Source organism: Pelodiscus sinensis, chromosome 15, assembly GCF_052426305.1.
Source record: "Pelodiscus sinensis isolate ZL-2025 chromosome 15, ASM5242630v1, whole genome shotgun sequence".
Taxonomy (NCBI): Eukaryota; Metazoa; Chordata; order Testudines; family Trionychidae; genus Pelodiscus; species Pelodiscus sinensis.
In genome coordinates, this window is record NC_143066.1 from 43190906 (window position 1) to 43211620 (window position 20715).

At 46.1% G+C, this 20715-nt stretch overlaps 1 protein-coding gene across 6 annotated transcripts in view; it reads left to right on the forward strand.

The window, feature by feature from the left end:
- PDPK1 (3-phosphoinositide dependent protein kinase 1) overlaps window positions 1–20715 on the forward strand; it is a 97409-nt gene that overhangs the window by 41587 nt on the left and 35107 nt on the right. For all 6 annotated transcript variants that reach the window (XM_089769353.1, XM_089769352.1, XM_089769351.1 and 3 more), the window contains exons 2-6: window positions 554–823; window positions 3901–3943; window positions 4209–4346; window positions 7601–7745; window positions 17017–17114. In XM_089769353.1, the coding sequence (XP_089625479.1) occupies window positions 611–823; window positions 3901–3943; window positions 4209–4346; window positions 7601–7745; window positions 17017–17114 (637 nt within the window). In that variant the 5' untranslated portion in view covers window positions 554–610. The remainder of the gene's footprint in view (window positions 1–553; window positions 824–3900; window positions 3944–4208; window positions 4347–7600; window positions 7746–17016; window positions 17115–20715) is intronic.

Sequence of the window (20715 nt, forward strand, 5' to 3'; positions counted from 1 at the left end):
TCTTAACCAACCAATTCATGCTTATCTCTGCATCTGTGAAGACTAATCTTCCCTTTATAGTATGATATGGATAAAATGGAGTGAGTGCAGATAAAATATCTGCATCTTCATTCCTTTTCTATAAATTTTGTATTAAAGTGCCAATTCATTGGGCCACAATCCCAGTCTATACCTATTTTCAGTCTTCTACCCCACTCCCACTTTGTGTTTTACTCTAGTTGGTATTGACTGCTTCCTTTGCTCGTTCCTGGGTTTTGCTTCCTACTGTGCAGGCCTCTACACTTCAGGTAGTCCCTCAATCAATAGTTACCCATCATTCTTCCTTCTCTCAACAAAACTCACTGTTGCAGACTCACCAGTTCTGGGAAGCATTGTAGATCTGTTTTTTGTTGCGTACCGCTGTGTATTGTACCTTCTTCTGAGTTTATACTATAGTTCTTCAGGGGAAGTACTCTTCTAGGTGACACACTTAAACGTTGTTGTGCACTCAGGTTGCTTAGCCCCTCCAGTTAAGCATTTAGCTAAATTAATATGTTCAACCCTCTCTTTTCAGTATGATGCTGTTCCAATCCAGCCAAGTGTGGTTATATGTTCCTGTCCATCCCCATCTATGGTGAGGAACCAAGCAGATTCTAGCAGTCCATCTGTCATTACCACCTGTGGCAGCAGACAGGGATCTAACATGGAGGGAACTGCAGCTGAATCAAGGTCTAGTTCAAACTCCCTTCAGCAACATTCAGGACAACAGCCTCCACAGCCTCGAAAAAAACGACCTGAAGACTTCAAATTTGGGAAAATACTGGGTGAAGGATCTTTCTCGACAGTGAGTAATACAGCTATTTTTTTCAGCTACTTTGGCATTGCAAGGCTAGTGCTAGATATGCTATATTGGGTCAACACAAACATAATAGTAATCATAAAAAGGTAGGAATGGAAGCAGTGTTCCCTGTAAGATGTGCGCTTATTTGGCCACTCAGGAAAGTTTCAAATGCCGCCCAGCTGATTAGCAGAGTGCCCACAGCTAGGCTTTTGTTTTTACAGATGGTACACGTTAGTACATACCTGCATTCATATAGAAAAATGTGCCTCACACATGATGGAAAAAATGCATACATGGATGGAAAAGATTAGAACAGGGCTACTCAACTTTGGAAGCCCTGGGGGCCACAATGATAGTCACAGTACATGACGAGGGTCACAACTTAAGTCTGGTTGCATATATATGCAAATGATAGCTTATTTCACACAATGCCACAGTGCTTCTGGCACCTCCTCTATGGGGGCTAGAAACGCCAACACCCTGTACCCGTCTGTTCCAGCCACTTGTGTCTTTCAATGCGCACTCCACCTGGGAGACACCTCGCCGTTGTGGAGTGTGAAGGCCATGTTCAAAGGATCCCACCCGCGGGCCACGTGTTGAGCCCTGCGTAAACCCAGACCTCACCACAGGCCACAAATAAATGGGCCGCGGGCCTCATGTGGCCCACGGGCCACATCTTGAGTAGCCCTGGATTAGAAGGAACATTGCATAGAAGGGATCTTAACATGTACACACTAGGGATGTAATAGTATAGTCGATTAACCGATAAGCAAAAGCTTATAGGTTAATGCTATAGACTACATGCAGTTTTCAGTAGGGATGTTAAAATGTTTTTAAGTAAATGTGTAACTGCTGAAAGTTACACACTGGTGGGGGGAAGGGTGCAGGTGGCTCCCCGGGAACTGGTGTGCGTGGCCAGCTCCCAACTCTTCCCCTCCCACTGTGCTGCTGCCTCTGATACAGGAGCTTTTAAGCTGGCTCCCCACATACATGGGTTCCCACTGTCCCCTCTCCCTCTCTCGTGATGCTGCCTTTGATACTATGAAGATTAACCGATAAACCCAGGCTCATAGGTTAACCATGTACTCGGATATGCTTTCACATCCCTAGTTTTCAGTGTGCAATAGAAAGTCATTAAATTTACACTTTAAGATATGGTGTTTATGCTGCATCCACTTTGTGCATCCATTCTTCAACTCACATAAAAAGCACCATTCTGCCATACAAACTTGAATTTTAAGTTTTCAGGAGACATTCTGTCCCAATGTGATTTTTTTTTTAATTATTATTATTATTATTTATAGTGGCTTACACGTTAATGGCATCATAAGGTGGTTGAATTTCTTATGCTATTTTAAATATTTAAGATTACCTTAAAAGATTGTGGTCTGAAGGATTTGAATTTGGATTAGGTGTTTGTGTCATTGTAGAACTTCATGCATCTGAAAACATATGCCCTGGTAAGGATTTAGTTAAATTTCTTATTTTATTTTCCTCTTTTAAAACCAAGTGTACATACACAAGAAAAGAATTGTTGCATAGATACCAAAATCTGGAAATTGTTATGTCAGAGTTAGTTAATTTGTCATGATTACACACAACAATTTGTTTCTTGATTTAAATGAACAGCTTAGTATATTACTGACATTTCTAGCAAAATGTATAGGAAGTGTAAAGTGACAGAATTATTGTTTCAGTTGGGACATTAGCTTTGTAACATTTTTTTCCTGTGACTTTAACAAAGCAACAAGTTGCATTACTATAGATCTAATATTATTATAAGAGTCAGTTTGGCAAGACAGGAGCTGAAGTATTTTGATTTATGGCAATGTGTTGGCTTTTCTCAAAGTTATCATAAACATGTCATATTTTGTTATCAAGGTGGAATTGGTTACCATGTGGAGATTGAAAGTTCAGTGTAAATGCCCAATTCTACAAGCATTTACACATGTGAGATTTAGGGTTGCAAAGGGTTAATTGGTAAGCACTGCCTTACCATAGTGCTTACCAGGGTAACCAGTTAACCAGCATCTGACCACTCTGGAGCAGCCCCAGCTCAAAAAACCTGATGTGTGAACAAGCATGGTATGATAGAAAATAATTGGGTGTAGATTATGTGAGAACTAGGCTTAGATGATAATCCTCCTAATGCATTATTAGAAAACTAATATGAAAACTACTTGCTGGAACCTTCTATCTAGATAACATGATGTAGCAGAGAAATTCTTGCTTGTATTCAGACAAGGAGACACTGTGCATTCTAGGTGTTGTGTTCTGTGTGTGTATCTGATCAAAACTCCTCCCCTCTTATGAAACTTCTTATTACATACAAACTATAAATTCACTTGTATTCCACTAACACATCCCTTCTCAAACTTTTTTTCTCTTCAGACATATAGAACCATTGTCTTGAAAGCCTCTGCCACCTACGCACACACACCCTTTGCCTCTGCTATATGGAACTCTTCCACTCTTCATCAGTGAACTGTTTTATCTTGTCAAATTGTAGGCAATACTGAAAGCCTTTCTTTTGCTTCTAATCTTATAGATAAATTTGATTAAAGTGCTCAGGAACACCATGCAGGACATGGAAAGGTATTATGGCAGTCTTTTTTTTTTAAAGCATATTTCTAGCCTCTTATTAAAAAAAACTTGCCTAAAAGTAATTGTTGCCAAATAAACGCACAACAGAGATGAATGTCATCTTGTAGAAAGATCATCAATGATTTAGCTTAGCACATTATGTCGTAACTCATGATTTCCTGAAGAGCAGGACAAAATCTAGCTTATTGATTATCTAGTGCTGTTATAGGCTCTGGTTCAGCAAAACACTTAAGCATGTACTGAGTTTTATTTATATTGACTTCATTGGACTCAAGAACATGCTTAATTGATTTGCTAATTTGGGGCCATGATGTAGAATGTATATGGCAAGGGGTACATTAAACATCTCTTGGCATAGGGACTGAAGTTAGTATAGAAGTCAAACTCTGACTGGGGATGAAGATCGAGCTGGCATTCTTGTAAATATCTTTGTTTTTAGTGAACCAGTTACATTGTGGATTTTCCCCCTAAACCAGGTTGTCCTGGCCCGAGAATTGGCAACTTCCAGAGAATATGCCAGTAAGTAATGATTCCTTCAAGCTTAAATGTTTTAGGCATAACATTGAAATAAGTATCTTCAACTATATTCACATAAATTATTCTGTCATCTCCTTCCCTTCTAATGATGGGAGGGAGAAAGTAGGAGCAATTGTTAATCAGGGAAGTTTAACATTTTAAAAAATGTCAGTGTTCTCTAGCCAATGAATTTGCAAAACTACTTAGTTAATAACATACCTTGTTTGGGCTAAAGTCCTCTGCGTGTTCATTGTTCTTCTTCTTCAAGTTAAAATTCTAGAAAAACGTCATATCATAAAAGAAAATAAGGTACCCTATGTGACCAGAGAGAGAGATGTAATGTCCCGTCTGGATCACCCTTTTTTTGTGAAACTCTACTTCACATTTCAGGATGATGAAAAGCTGTGTATCCTTTGAATTAAATATTTATTACGATGTGTTGAAAGTAGTAAGTGTATTATTTCATTAAAACATATAGATCTTTACTGGAATAATAAAACTATGGAAAAAAAGTGGGCAGCACTTTCTTTGGTGTGATAAACTCTTTTTAGTATCTAATCATTATTGAAATAGCTATTTGAATTCCTGAGTTTATATTAAACTACAAACATGTCAGGTATTTTCAAACAAGAGATCATAAGTTTACATAACACTATTTATACATGCCAGTTTAAATAAACATAGGAATATAGCCTACACCGAAAATTTCATGTCCCTTTACATTAACACCATATGGCAGAAACTGTTTATTTTTTTAAAAACTATTTCTGTAATCACTTTATGTAAGTACTACCACTTTGTGTTCTGCAAAACTATAAGAATGCAGAACAGAAGTAACAAATGTAAGATCTCAACTTTGTTGGCTGAAAAGTGGACCCTGAGGCTCCATCCCCTGCTCTGCCACTTCGCCCTGAGGCCCAACAGCCCACCTGTTGTTGCTGGATGATTTCCACCTCACTGTACCCCACCAGGCCTGGAACCGGGACGGGAGCTGCTGCAACCTGATGTGGAGCTGTGTCGGGGCAGGTGTGAATTGATGACACTCCTCCCCTGCATTCATTGGAGTTTTAGTGTTTGGTCAGTACATCTGGACACTTCTAGGTCTCCTTTTCAGCCAGCATTTCCAGTCAAAAATCAGGCACCTGTCTAGTCTAAACAAGTGTTATATCCTGAAATCTAGCCTCATTAATGCTGTAACATAAATTTTAAAAAAAACCTGAATGTACCTCTACTTTATGAGAAATGTACAGGGAAAACTTGGTATTAACCATTTTGCCTGTGTGAAATTTAATAGCAGAAAAGACTGTTTTTAAATTGGATTGCTTAAAATTTATTTTCTTACAATCTTACTTTTGATGCAGGAGGTAATATAAAAGTTTTGGCCCTGTTCCTTCCTTATATTTATTGTGTCCATTAAATAATCAGAGCTGTTAAGCGTCTCATTTAACATGGCTTCTATAATAATCTAATGGCTAAGGCACTGAAGAGTTTCTGGGTTGGCTTTTTAGTAACAGTTCTTAGTTACTATGCAAGAAATCTGATTAGTTACTGGTTACAATGTAAAGAGAGGATTCTCAATATCCCAACGGGAATATTTAATCTTTATTCCCAGGACATTTCTCTCCAGCCATTCTAAAAAGTTTATTTCAAGTTAATGTTATGTTTGTAAGTGTGTTCTCTTAAAAGCTCAGGCGTCTGAGATCCCCTTTTTATTCATAGAATGGTTAACAATACCTTGCCTCAGACTAGGGAAAACTTCTGTTCTGTAGTGATTCTTCATAGGGATGAAAGGATAGATGTAGTCTCCTAGGGCTCATTCAGTCCTTCATGATATACAGGCAGTCCCCGAGTTACGCAGATCCGACTTATGTCGGATCCGCAGTTACGAACGGGGTTTGCTGCCCGTCTCCCTGGTCTGCAGGAGACCAGCAGACCAGGGAGACGGGAAGCAAAGCCTCTGAGGACGCCGGCAGGGGATAGCCGCGGCGCGTCTGGGCTGTCCGCTGCCCGCGTGCTCCGCGGCTTTGCTCCACGTCTCCCCAGACCAGGGAGACGGGGAGCAAAGCCAGGGAGCACGCGGGCAGCGGACAGCCCAGACGCGCCGCGGCTGTCCCTCTGCCGGCATGTTCCGTGGCTTTGCTCCCCATCTCCCTGGTCTGCTGGAGACCAACAGAGCAGGGAGACGGGGAGCAAAGCGGAGCAAAGCCGCGGAGCACGCGGGCAGCGGACAGCCCAGACGCGCCGCGGCTGTCCTGCTGCCCGCGTGCTCCGTGGCTTTGCTCCGCTTTGCTCTCCGTCTCCCTGGTCTGCTGGAGACCAGCAGACCAGGGAGACGGGGAGCAAAGCCGCGGAGCGCGCGGGCAGCGGACAGCCCAGACGCGCCGCGGCTGTCCCGCTGCCGGCATGTTCCACGGCTTTGCTCCCCATCTCCCTGGTCTTCTGGAGACCAACAGAGCAGGGAGACGGGGAGCAAAGCGGAGCAAAGCCGCGGAGCACGCGGGCAGCAGGACAGCCGCGGCGCGTCTGGGCTGTCCCACTGCCCCCGTGCTCCGCGGCTTTGCTCCGGACGCCTGTGGTACAGCAGCTGGGGCGCTGCCGGTTGGTCCTGTAGCGCCGCTCTGGGTGCTACTGAACCAACCCGGCAGCACCCCAGCTGCTCTGCCCCAGGTGTCCTGATTCAGCCGCTGCTGGTCAGTTTCAGCAGCGTCTGAATCAGGATGCCTGGGGCAGAGCAGCTTGGGTGCTGCTGGGTTGATCCAGTAGCGCCAAGGAGCGGCGCTACTGGAGCAACCCAGCAGCACTCAAGCTGCTCTGCCCCAGCCGTCCCCAAGTCAGCCACTGCTGAAACTGACCAGCGCTGACTACAGGAAGCCCGAGGCAGAGTTGCTCTGCCCCAGGCTTCCTGGAATCAGCCGCTGATCAGTTTCAGCAGCAGCTGACTTGGGGATGCCTGGGGTTCTTAAGTTGAATCTGTATGTAAGTCGGAACTGGCGTCCAGATTCAGCCTGTTGAAACTGATCAGCGGCTTATTCCAGGAAGCCCGGGGCAGAGCAACTCTGCCTCGGGCTTCCTGTAGTCAGCCACTGGTCAATTTCAGCAGCGGCTGAATCTGGATGCCAGTTCCGACTTACATACAGATTCAACTTAAGAACAAACCTACAGTCCCTATCTTGTACGTAACCCGGGGACTGCCTGTACTTGCTGAGGCTACCAACAGTAGGCACGATGTGGTAGTCTCTTTTGGTAATGTGGATACCTGCTTATTACAAACTGGACTGAGACCAATGCATTTTGTCTGACTGCAAATGACTCGGATTCTTAGGGTAAATTTTCAGCCTGGCTATAACTGGGTCTCCATTTCTGCAGAAGCTAATAACTGTAGGTGACTTTTTAATCAATTATTTAAGTGATTTAGACATGTCATTAACTATGTCACATAATAGAGGATTTAAACATCTAAATCTAACACAATTGTGTGCTATAAAAATGGAGAACATTGTCAGAAAATGTTGGCTTTGATTTTTACCAAGCCAGTTTTGGAATTAGGCTCCATATTCCTTGCCTAGTTCTCATTCAGTCTTATTTTTATTCTGGTTCACAAAATAAGTTTGTTTGTTAGTTTTAAAATGTTCTAATGATAATCCTTAACTCTATACTCAGATTTTGGACTTAGCTATGCCAAAAATGGCGAGCTTCTAAAATATATTCGCAAAATTGGCTCATTTGATGAGACCTGTACCAGGTTTTACACTGCTGAAATTGTATCAGCATTAGAATACTTGCATGGGAAGGGAATAATTCACAGGTAAGGTACTTAATTGGGACCAACACATTTGCAGTGGTATGTAATAAAATAGTGCATTTTTAAAAGGCATACTTGTGATATAGTTTAAATATGACTAAATATGTACTTTTTTTAAAAGCGTTTTGACTAATAGAACTATTTCCTCGCAGTACTATAAATCAAGAAAACTAGTGCTTGTGCATAGAACCTTGCAGTGGGACTGGGATTCTGTGGGTGCTGCAAGATCTGCTGCCAAAATAGCATCAGTGGAACAAATGTACTTTGTTTCAGGGAGGGTTGAGGGACAAAAACCAGACTGCTGTGATTTGCAGGAAAACACTGAATTTCTTGTCAGTTTGTCAAATAGAATTTCAACAATGTAAAGCAAGCTTTTCTTTTTCAAAATGAAGTTTATAATACTTAAATTTAAGCAAAGTATAGGAAGATTTGATTTTTGTAATAGGTGTTAAAGTATTTTACATGATGTAAGTGAGATGAGTTTTATTCTTTTAGTGATAAAAAATAGTTTGAATTCTATTTGTATATAATATATTAACTGACTGATTTTTTTTAAATAGACTCCCCCATGTTAACAAAAAATATAAAAAAAAATCTTCCTTTAAGGATTTGCAGCATCTATAGTTTTTGAGGGAGGGAGTGATATAAAAATGCAAGAAATAATGTGGGAGTGGATATTGTGAAGTGGGAGTGGGATTTAAAAAACAGTCCTGAATAGCGCTCTTTGTGAAATACAATGTGCGGGAAATTATATAGAATCATAGAACACTAGGACTGGAAGAGACCTTGAAAGGACATCAAGTCAAGTCCCCTGCCCTCACGGCAGGACCACGCTCCATCTCTAGACCATCCCTGATAGATATCTATCTACTCGGCCCATGGGCCGTGTATTGAGTAGCCTTGGTCTAGACTAAGGATGTTAAACTGCAGTTAATTGACTAGTCAAGTAGTCGATGGAAATTCTGTCGACTACTCGATTAGTCGATAGGCACTTCCACGTTCCTCCTTTAAAATGTACAAGAGCTCCTATTGGGGCTCTTGTACATTTCAAAGGAGAATTGCAGGAAGCACCGTTGACTCTGGGCTGCATGCAGGTGCCTACCTTGAAATACACAAGAGTCCCCAGTTGACCCCGGGTTTCGCGCAGCATTTCAGCAGAACCTGGGATTAGCTGAGCCGGGGATCAGATGTGCGGTGGCTGCCCCTTTGAAACACTGCCTTGGTGTTTCAAAGGGGCAGAGCTGTGAAGCCCATGGAGAGCTGGGGACTCCCAGGCTCCATGGTGCTTTGGCATTTTAAAGGGGCAGCGCTGCACAGCTGAGCCACGGATCAGCTGTGCGGCAGCTGCCACTTGGGGAAAGCAGTGGAGCCTGGGGGCAGCTGGGGACTCCCCAGCTGACCCCGGTTCCGTGCAGCATTTCCCCAGAGCCTGTGGTCAGGTGAGGTGTCCCCTGCTGACCCTGGGTTCTGGGGAAATGCCGCTCGGAACCCGGGATTAGCGAGGGAATCCCCAGCTGACCCTGGGCTCTACAGAGCTTCGGCGTTTTAAAGGGGCAGTTCTGCACAGCTAATCCCTGGCTCAGCTGTGTGGTGCTGCCCCTTTGAAGTACCCCTTCCCATCCTCCCCCTTTTATTTTATAGAGGCAGCAAGGTGTGTGTTTGTCTAGATCATTTTGAACTATGACCCCCCCCTATCCTCCAAAGCAGTTGCAACTCCTCCCTGCTGGGTATCATCTGCAAACTTAATAAGCGTACTCTCTATGCCAATATCTAAATTGTTCATGAAGATATTGAACAGAACCAGTCCCAAAACAGACCCCGCGGAACCCCACTTGTTATGCCCTTCCAGCAGGATTGTGAACTGTTAATAACTACTCTCTGGGAACGGTTCTCCAGCCATCTATGCACCCACCTTATAGTAGTCCCATCCAAGTTGTACTTCCCTAGTTTTTTGATAAGATCATGCGAGACCGTATCAAATGCCTTTGTGATGGGGCGAGGCAGCCATGCACTGAATCCGCAGTGCCCAGCCAGGGTTACTGGGCTACAGAGGCCCCTCCGCCAGAGTCCTACCGAGCATGTCCAAGCTGCAGCTCAACTGTAAAAGCCTGGGGTATGGCTCAGCCTGGGCTGGCAGCTGGAGGAGAAGGACCTATGCAGGGAGCTCCTGACCAGCAGCAACCCGAGACCCCAGAAGAAGCCAGCGAAGACGCCAAGGCGAGTTGGGGCATCGCAGAGGCCACCCGCCGAGGATACGTCACCCCAAGGAGGACAGCAAGCCTGACAAGTACGTGGGGAGTAGCTCCAGCGGCCCAGGTAGGAAGTGGCCCAGAGCAGGAGCAGGAGCCACCTTTTCCGCCCCAGGGACTTCGGCATGTTTCGGCAGGACTTCCCCGCCAAGGGAGTGGCACGCTGTCCTGTCACTCACAGGGCCCTGGGCTGGGACCCTGTGGAGTAGGGTGGGCCCAGGTCCCCCTACCTAGGGTGCACCCCCGCTATAACCTTGTTCCGCCAGCGCCGGCCTTACCTTAAAGACAACTCTCTGTGGACTCTTTGTGGACTCAGTCCGATGGGCCCAGCCTTAAAGGGCCATCCTACAACGGCGTTTGTTAAGATTTTGCATATGGACTCAGGCCTAGCCTTGAAGGGCCCTCCTTAGACTGCGTTTGGGCGACTTTGCTCATGGAATCAGGCCTGTGGACCTTGCCTTAATAGGCCAGCCTGAACTGTATGGGTGAATACTGTGTTTATGGCCTCAGGCTGGTGAGCCTGGCTCTGAAAGGATAGACAGTGCAGGGAGTTGTGGACTCGGGGTCTTTCCAGGCCCCTCAGTGGGGGCTAGAGAGAGTGCCCCATCGCAGCTTACTAAAGTCTAGGTAGACTGTGTCCACTGCTTCTTTCTTATCCACTAGACTTGTTATCCTATCAAAGAAAGCTCTCCGATTGGTCTGCCATGATTTGTTCTTTACAAATCCATGCTGGCTGTTACCTATCACCTTATTTTCTTCCAAATATTTGCAGATTAATTCCTTAATTACTTGCTCAATTATATTTCCTGGCACAGAAGTTAAACTGTCTGGTCTGTAGTTTCCTGGGTTGTTTTTATTTCCCTTTTTATAGATGAGCACTAGATTTGCCCTTTTCTAGTCTTCTAGAATCTCTTGATTTTTGAAAGATCGCTAAAGGCTCAGATACCTCCTCTATCAGCTCCTTGAGTATTCTAGGATGCATTTCATCAGGCCCTGGTGACTTGCAGGCATTTAACTTTTCGAAGTAATTTTTAACTTGTTCTATTTTTATTTTATCTTTTAAACCTACCCCATTTCCACCAGTATCCACTATGTTAGGCATTCCTTCATCATCAGACCTCTTGGTGAAGACTGAAACAAAGAAGTCATTAAGCACCTCTGCCTCCAGAGCCCCCCATGTCTGCCTCACCACCCTCACCAAGCCCTGCTTTGCCTTCCAGCCGCTAGCTGAGCACTGCTGCCGAAGTCACGGCTGCTCTAACACTGCTGTGCTGGACTCCGCATGTCCTTCCCGCCAGACAGCAAAGCGCTTTTCCGTGTCTGGGAAGAGACCCTGCCCTGCCCAGTGCTGGCTGGCTGAGAGGCAGGACAGGATGCACCTCTCCCAACAGCTGCAGCAGGAGCGGTGTACCCCAACCCTGGCCCCCAGAGCTGCTGCGGCCTGGAAGACAGGTCCACAGTCTGGTAGCAGGCTGCGGACTGGCATTTGCGAACCACTGCCGAAGGCCTACTCCAGTCAGCAATCCGCATGCTGGCTGTCTGCTGCCTGGATGAAGGATGTATTTTGGAAGAGTGTAGAATTTGCAGGTCCTTCCAGCCCAGAACCATTGAAGCAGAGAGAATTCAGCTCTGGACGCTTCTACTGGTGTCCGTGCTTGCTCTGCAAGACCAAAGGTTGGACTTCGCATCGAACATTGGTATGTAGTGCGCCACTGGCATTGACAGTTTGGTGCCATTCACCACCTGCAGCCTCGGAGAAAGGGGCTAGGAAGCCATGGAGAGACAAGTCACCTTGTAGAGATAAGGGGAAGAAGAGTGATCAGATGGCCAACAGGCAGGAGAAGGCCCAGGTGGCACCAAGCCTTCCTCAGTGCTGGAGGTCCATCTTCCCTTCATGCTGGAGGCCTTTCAGGCCACACAGGACATTGAGACCACATTGGTACTGGCACCCCAGCACCAGGGGGACCGCAGCATAGAGGGAAGCCTCCATTTGGCCCTCGGTCCAGTCCTGATTTCCTCCAGCATCTGAGAGGAGAGCACCTCAAAGTCCCCAGAGGTCCATCAGAGAGAGGCCGTGGCACGATGCTCAGTCTCCCATATCACCAGTGTCAGCGTGCAGACCTCCAGAGGCATGCGCATCCCCCAGCACCAATGGAACCAGAGAGATAGTGGGTCTCCCTGCTCACCACAGCAGTGTAGGGACATCTCTCCGCAGCCTTGGCACTGTTCGTCGTGCCGTAGATACTCACTGGCACTGAGCTAGTCCAGTTGTAGAGGCTTATCTTGCAAGTCCTGGTCTCTTTCACAGCACTGAGGCTCCCCTCTTTGACACCACTCTTTGGATTCAGGGGGTAGATCTGCTGAGCACCATAGCTGTCGAAGAGACACCAGGAGCTACTGGTCATCGACGTCTCAGGTGGCGGAGTCCTAGTACTGAAGCAATTGCCATACGAGGTCCTTGCCTTGGGCATCAGGAAGCGTCCGGTTCTGCAGTGTGGCCTCAGACTTGGCTTCCATCCCTCCAGCACAGCAGTCTGTGCAACCCTCGGCACCGTCGACCTCAGTGCTGCTGATGCAGTCTCAGGACATGCCATGACGTCAGTCGCAGTGGCAGGTGCAGTGGTGCCCACAGGCTCTCTAGGGTTTCCTGGTCCAACCCCACCTTACCCGTTTGGTCACTGGAGCATTGCAAGCCCCTTCGATACCCCCAGTGTTTCATGGGCAACAGGGTAATGCAGGGGCATTAGCACCTCCACAGCAGGCAGTTGGGGCAAGAGACCAACCCTCCGCTCGAGAGGAAAGTCAACCAGCTTTGGCTGCTTCTTCCACATCTCCAGATAAGGGGATAGTGACATTTCCCCAGTAGTGTCCCTGGATGACTCAGGAGCCCACCAGGACCTCCTAAGATGGGTGCTAATGGTTTGGGCCTCCAAGCTGAGAAGGTGCAGGAGACCTGAGACTTGCTGTTTGGAGTCCTGGGGCAAGTGGAATCCACTAATGGCCTTGCCTCTACATGAGGAGGTTGCCAAGATTGCTAACACTCTGGCCAAACCCCTTTCTCCATCCCATCTATAGCCATGAATGTGGAACAGAAGTATTTTGTCCCGATGGGATCACGATTACCTGTATACCCACCTGCCACTCTGCTCCTTTGTGGTGGAGTCAGTCAACCACAGGGAGCACCAGGACCAGCCGGCACCCACTCCAAAGAATAAAAACTCTAAACTCCTGGACTTGTTTGGCAGGAATCTTTATTCGTCAGCTAGCTTTCAGCTGTGGATGGCAAATCATCAGGTGGTGTTCACCCGCTATGAGGTCAACACTTGGGCAGGCATGGACTAAGTTTGAATCGTCCTTACCAGACAGGCCTCAAAGGGAGTTAAGGCCCTTAATGGACAAAAGGTCTTCAGTGGCCCTGACGGCGCTGCAGGTGCTATCCGATGTGGTGGACTTGGTGGTTCATGCCATGGCATCTGCCATCTCCATGTGGTGAGCAGCATGGCTCCTCCATTCAGGCCTGTCTCTGAAGGTGCAGAACTCTATACAGGACCTTCCCTTTGATACAAGTGCCCTGTTTGCAGAATAGATGGACACTAAATTGCATGGGCTTAAGGATTCCTGTACAATGCTATATGTCCTGTGGACTGAAAGGAAGAAATGTAAAACCCCCCATCAATCAAAGATCCATTATCCATGCCAGGATATGGCTCATTCCTCCCCGAAGCTCTCCAAAAGAAAACTGGACCACTATCCTCAGTCTGGCCAGCAGTCGGCCAGCCAGACTAAACTGTAGGGCAAATGCTTCTTGTGAGTGTGTACCTGAGGACGGCATACTGGACTCCCAAGATCCTGCCAATCTGTTTTCTTTCAGACTTCACCCTTTCTTCCCTGCAAGAAGGGACGTTACTTCGGAGCGTTGTGTCCTAGCCACTATCTGCTATGGCTACAACCTCCAGTTAACCTCCACACTGCCTTCCCACCCTCCTTCCCCATCCCTCTTCAGGGACCCTTCTCACAAGCACCTCCTTGAATGGGAGATTTCCTAGTTGCTCCAGGTGAGAGCAGTGTAATGGGTACCCCTGAGCTTTGAGAACAAGGGATTCTACTCCTGCTATTTCCTGATTCCCAGGGCAAAAGGGGGTCTCTGACCTATATTGGACTTGCACAGCCTCAACAAATTCCTGGTCTACCTTGAGTTCCACATGGTCTCTCTAGCCTTCATTATTCCCGATTGGGATCCTGGAGGCTGATATGCTGCCCTTGACCTCAATGATGAGTACTTTTATATTGTGATCTTCAAAGGCCACAGAGGCTTCCTAAAGTTTGTAGTGGGAAAGAACCACTACCAGTTTGCTGTCTTGTCCTTTGGCCTGTCCACAGCCCCCAGGGATTTCTCCAAGTGCATGTTGGTGGTAGCTGCATATCTGAGGCATCAAAGATTGCAAGTATGTCCTTACCTGGATGATTGGCCAGTCAAGGGTCCATCAAGACTCAAGGTCCAGAGTGACATAAGTCATGCTACCAGCTTGGTCTATTGATAAACAAGAAAAAGTCAGTATTAGTGCTAACATAGAGGATAGAGTTCATAGGGACCATCCTGGACTCCCCAAGAGAGGCTCGAGTTTTTGTCGACCTAAGTTCTTTCTAAGCTGCATGGCTGCATGACCCTGCTGCTGTTTTCTTAGCCCTGCTCAGAGGTTCAAAACTCCCACGCTGACAGGGAGGTCAGCTGACCGGCGGGGGGGGAAGGGGGTTCTAACTAAGCAACAGCAAAACAGAGCTGAAGTGCTTGAACTGAGGAGCTCCCAGAACAGATAAGCAGGTGAAGTAAGGAGGAAATAAATGGCTGGGGGGAATGAGTGAGTAATCAATTAATTGGCTTGGGGGGAAGTCAGAGGGGAGTTGGGAGAGTCTCATTTGCCCGGGAGAGAGAGAGAGAGAGAGAGAGACAAATAAAGAAATCCCGAAGGCTCTTCAACCCTCCTGGGCTGGGAAGGGGGCGATAAGGGGCTGACTGCATGAGGTAGGTGAGAGAAAGACGGGGGGTTGGGTATGGGGGGTGCTGGCATCTGTGCAGTGACGTGGAGGCAGGGGCAGTTTGTTTGGGTTATCCTGACTCACTTGCTGCAGTCCTCTTTGGGTTGGAGGGATGGGGGGGGAAAGCAGGCTGTATGGGGAGGTGTGCGGCAGGCGGACATTTGCATGTTTATGTTTCACACAAAGTTTACATAGGTGGTAATGGCTTAAGAAAAAAAAGTTCTTTTAACAGATTTTTTTGGAGTGTTGCAGACATCTAAGACTCTGAACTTAATGATTTTTTAATAATACTGTATTGCATTTAGGCTAGATCTTTGCTATTGCAGTTATTCAGGAGGCAGTCCGGATTTACTGCCGAGGTGTCCTCACAGGTCTCTGGCTCCGTTGATGATGAGAAACAGAATGCTACTTGCATGTGTGATCAATGATGTGGGCTGTGTCGACTTGCGCACTTAGTCTCCACAGCAGACCCCAAGGGTACGAGCTCTGTTGCATCCAAGGAATGCATCTGCTTTTCCGAAAATTTTTTGGAAAAGCAGACATGTTATCCATCACTGATGAATGGGAGCTGCAGGAGCAGCATCTGCAGGCAATGACAGCGCACAGTAAGCTAGGGATGATGCATTTGGCAGGCCTATACTGCAGTCTGCATATCCTTAACTTCTACCCTCCTCTACAGACAATGCTTACAGTCAGCTATATTGAATGGACGTGAGGAAGTACTCCAAGGAAAGACAAGTATCAGAAGGGTAGCCATATTAGTCTGAATCTGCAAAAGCAATGAGGAATCCTGTGGCACCTTATAGACTAACAGATTTATTGGAGCAGAAGCTTTCGTGAGCAAAGACCCACGTATCTGACGAAGTGGGTCTTTGCCCACAAAAGCTTATGCTCCAATATATCTGTTAGTCTATAAGGTGCCGCAAGACTTTGTCGCTTTTTCAAGGAAAGACAGTTACCTGTTCTGTAACTGGTGTTCTTCAAGATGCATTGCTCATGTCCATTCAGCTTCCCACCCTCCTCCCCTCTGTCGGAATTCCTGCAAGAAGGAACTGAGGCAGGTGGGGTAGGGGAGTATCTTATATTGCACATGGCATATGCGTGCTACTCCAAGAGGTGCTGGGAACCCAGCCCCTATGGAATTGCTTAGGGAAAAATTTCCACCACCAGTGCATGTGGCAGGCAAACATACCTATGTTGAAGGGATGTGAGCAACACGTCTCGAAGAACACCAGTTAAAGAACAGGTAACTGTCTTTTTATAAACTTCTTGTAAACTGGACATATTTGATACAATTTACACAATAAATGTGAAACCCTATATGCTATTTTTCATGTTCACTGTTTAGTACAACCATGACAGCATTCTGCATCATCTAGGTGTTCGTTGGCATGCTCTTGTTTTTTATCACAGCTAGAGGCCTATAGAATTCAATGTGTAAAAGAGCTTGTGCATAACTCTCTACGCAATAATTGCCTTAGTGTAGTTATTGTCTCTGTTCCATTCATTCAGTTTTGTGGGGTGGTTATTTTTGAGCCCGTGATGTTTTGTGTAATAGTCAAATTAGTGTGAATTTCATGTCTGTCATTACCATATCTATCTGGCATATGTATGGTCTTTAAATTTAAGATTTACAATTGTATTAGTCTTCTTGGTGGATTTTGTTGAACAGGTGAGATGCATACTGACCTCCCATTTTGTGATTATAACTTTTTTTTTTAATTTTTAGAAAGGATTGGAAAAATTAGTATGCTTTATGAAATCTGCTAGCTCTCCTCTGAAAGTTGGTTCCCATAGGTCAAATCAAAATTGCTGCAATAGTATTTTCTGTGTGAATTCTTGATGGATTAATTGTATACACAAAGGTTTGTGTGTGTAGTGCTATAATTTGCAGAATTCATTAAGGATACTATTAGCTTCAGAATTGAAATGTGATTTATGTGGTTGTCACATGTTTAATTTTAAATTTGGGACTCCACCTTTTTCAGGGACCTTAAGCCAGAGAACATTTTGCTAAATGAAGAGATGCACATTCAAATAACAGACTTTGGAACAGCAAAAGTATTATCTGCAGATAGTAGACAAGGTATGTAAATGTTCATCGCTGATCCTGTGAACTGTTCACAAAAAGTAGTTCCCTGAAATGCAAATCTCTTGAAATGTAAGTTAAACTGTCATCAACTCCGCATGTTTTAAGTTTTTACCATAGTCTAAATTCGGTTTTGTTGCTTGTCCTAAAACAATGCTGACTCTAAAAACTTATGCCTAGGTGGATGAGTTCATACTCTGTGAATCTAGAACACTTAGAATTTGTTTTGGATAAATCAGTTTTCTATCTAGCATAAAATATAGTAAAGGGAGCTTAATTATTTCTTCGTAGTTTATGAAGAAAGGAAACAAAAGAGTATATCCTTCTGACTCTACAGAAAAGTCTCTTGTCTTTTCTGATTGTGTGCTAGGATGTGTCTTCCATGGCAGTGACTTAAATTAAAATGTTGTCAGGTATTTTAAGCAGTTAATGATTACTGAAAACACAGGATATTAAACTTTCTGAAATCTTGCTTTTGGTATTTTTTTGATACATCAGGGCCATGCAGCAGTGGGAGAGTGGTAGAAAGGAATATATAAGCCCTAAGCTAATTCAGGCATGGGTTCCTGTAGGGAAAGCTACTACAGGCTAATTGGAGCACCTGGATCATCAGCAGGTGATTGGTCTCTTGCTGCAGCTGCACGGCCTCATGTTGCATGGCTGTCTGGACCCAGGTAGCCTTCTGCAGTGTCAGGAATCTAATAAAAATCCCCGGTTTCTGGCAGGCAGATTGGAACAAGAAAGGAGAGAGAACTGGCGGTTGAAGTTGTGTTGCTAAGAATTCACAGAGCAGAAATTGGAGGAAGGGAGACGCAGCCTCAGCAGTGCAGTGAGTGTCCTCCCCTAGTATCCAAGGACCTGAGGGTAAACCTATCCAAGAGGGAAGAGGATAAGAAACTTGCAGGGGTTGAGAGGGGCTGGGGCTCAGATTGAGGAGCAGACCCCTTCTCTACCATTTTTCTGGGCCAGTAGTGGGTCCCTCAGAACCCCAAGAGCAGGGGCAAATGGTAGTGTCCTAGTCCCCTCCCTCCACTAAGAAAAGCGCAGGACCTACCATACCAACATTGGCCATTTTGTCACGCGATGTCAGGAGTGGGATTTCCACGCTGTGAACATAACCAAAGGTGAGTTACAACCAACCTGTCCCCAAGATGGAGGACATGGTCAAAGCTCTGGTATAAGCTACCAACACCCAGCAGGAGGCTACCTGGGTCCAAACAGCTGTGCAGTAAGAGGTCATTTGGCTGTAGCTAGAGACCAATCACCAGCTGATGACCCAGGCCACCCAAGATCAAGCCATGCTGCAGGAAATAGTGAATTACGTAAAGGCCTTTGTGGAGCTGAGCTTACAGGTATGATGGGATGTGAACTATTGGGCCAGCTGCTGTATGCAGAAAATGACACAGGAGGAAGATGTGGAGACATACTTCCCGGCCTTTGAGAGGACAGCCCTGCAGGAGGCCTGCCTGGCTCCAAGACCAGTGGTCAGCCTTCCTCATCCCATTCTTGTGCAGGGAGTCCCAGAAGGCCTCCTCTGGTACGACCGCAGAAGAGGCAGTAGCATGCCCCAAGTTGAAGTCAGAGATCCTGGATAGATCACAGCAGCCTTGTGAGCCAAGAGGTTCCATGAATGGCAGAACAGTGAAGACAAAACACTGGAGAGCACAAGAAGCCTAGCAAATCTATTACAGCTGTCGGGTGAAAGCACGGAAATTTCCAGCCATGAGAACAGGTGACTGGTGCAAGTACCAACAACAGAAAGCAAGCTCCTGGCCACCTGCTGTGGATCCTCTGAGGCCACGAAAGCCGTTGGGGAGGTGAATTATAAGGTGAAGCATCCAGCCTGCCGAAGGCCATAGTAGATCTACCCTGCCAACTCAATGCAACCCTGGCGCGATGCGGAGACATGCCTGGCCAAACTGCCAGTTCCACCCTGAGCAGATGGCCCACAGAGCAGGTAAGGATATCCCCCAAACTAGCCTCAGAATAATGAACAGAAATAATCAAGACGATTCAGTGGAACCAAGACATGTTTTCCACACAACCAAGCTATATACTATGCTGATCCAACATCACATTATCACCTATGTTGGAGCAAGGATGGTGATAAAACCATATCACATACCAGAGCCAAAAAAGAAGAAATTAGGGACGAAGTAAGGAAGAGGCTCGAACTTGAGCAGTCCCACAGCCAGTGATCTAGCCCTAATGTCTTAGTCCCCATGCCTGATGGCACCCTGAGGTTCTGTAATGACTTCAGGAAATTAAATGAGGTATCACAGTTGGATGCCTGCCTAATGCCATGTGTCTGTCAGCTGGTACAAATTAGGCAAAACCTGATACTTCACAAAAGGCTATTGGCAGACCCCTCTGGCTGAGGACACCAAGGAAGAAAATATCTTATCTGCACCCTCCAATATACTGTCCTCCTTTTTGGATCCATGGGGCCCCTACAATGGTTGATGAATAGATTACTTCAGCTCTTTGTCCAAAAAGGCAACAGCATATTTGGCAGTGTAGTATTCCATAGGCCTGAGTGGGGAGGATACCTTAGGAAAGTGGAAGTGGTACCAGACTTTCTTAGGCTAACCTCACCCCAGTCCGTCCAAACATTCAGTAGGGCTAGCCAACGCTAGATACCTTGGGAATGTAGTTGGAAGGGGGCTGGGGACCCCTAGAGGAACAAAGTGGAGGCAGTATAGGAGTGGCCCTGGCCAGTGCACAAGATGCAAGTCAGAGAATGGTCTTAGAGATCATGGGTACTGTCACAATTTCGTGTCTCACTTCACCATAAAGGTAGTGCCTGTGATGGAACCTGATAATAGCTTGGGACCCAGAGATAGTTAAGTGGACTGAGGCTGCAGAAGAGGTTTTCACAGACCTGAGGCTGGTGCTTTGCAGTCATACAGCACTCCTAGCCCTAGATTTCAAGCACAAATATGTTTTAAAAACAGACGCCTTAGAGGTAGAACTTGGGGACATTCTTTCACAGATGGTGGGAGATGAGAAGTGCCCAATCCTTTACCTCAGCTGGAAGCTCTTGCGTAGGGAGCATTGGTACGCCGTAGTAGAATAGGAATGCCTAGTGGTTAAATGGGCCATGGAGACGCTACGGTACTATCGCTGCCTCAGTAAGTTCACCTTTGTTATGGACAATGGTCCACTATAGTGGATGCACACTAACAAGGAGAAGTGACTAGATGGCTCCTCTCTACAATCTTTCCACTTCTAGATACAACATAGAGCCAGAAGCCAACATGGCTGTGTAGATGGCCTGTCACGACAACACTATCTCTTGTCCCAAGTAGCCCAACACATGGTGTTGAGGGGTGGGGGGTGGGATATGGGATACAGCAGAGCCATGGAGCAGTGGTAGAGGAGAGAGATAAGCCCTAGACTAATTCAGGTATGGATCTCTGTAGAATAGGGAAGGTTACTACAGGTTCATTGGATCACCTGCAACCAATTAAGGCCTTGTCAGTGTTGCTGAGAACCAAAAGTGAAAAAGATCCAGAAGATCTGGTCCCAGTTCAGCTGAGAAACATCCTCTCCTAGACTCAAGAACTGAGGGTGACCCTCCTCAAGGAAGAGAGGGTAA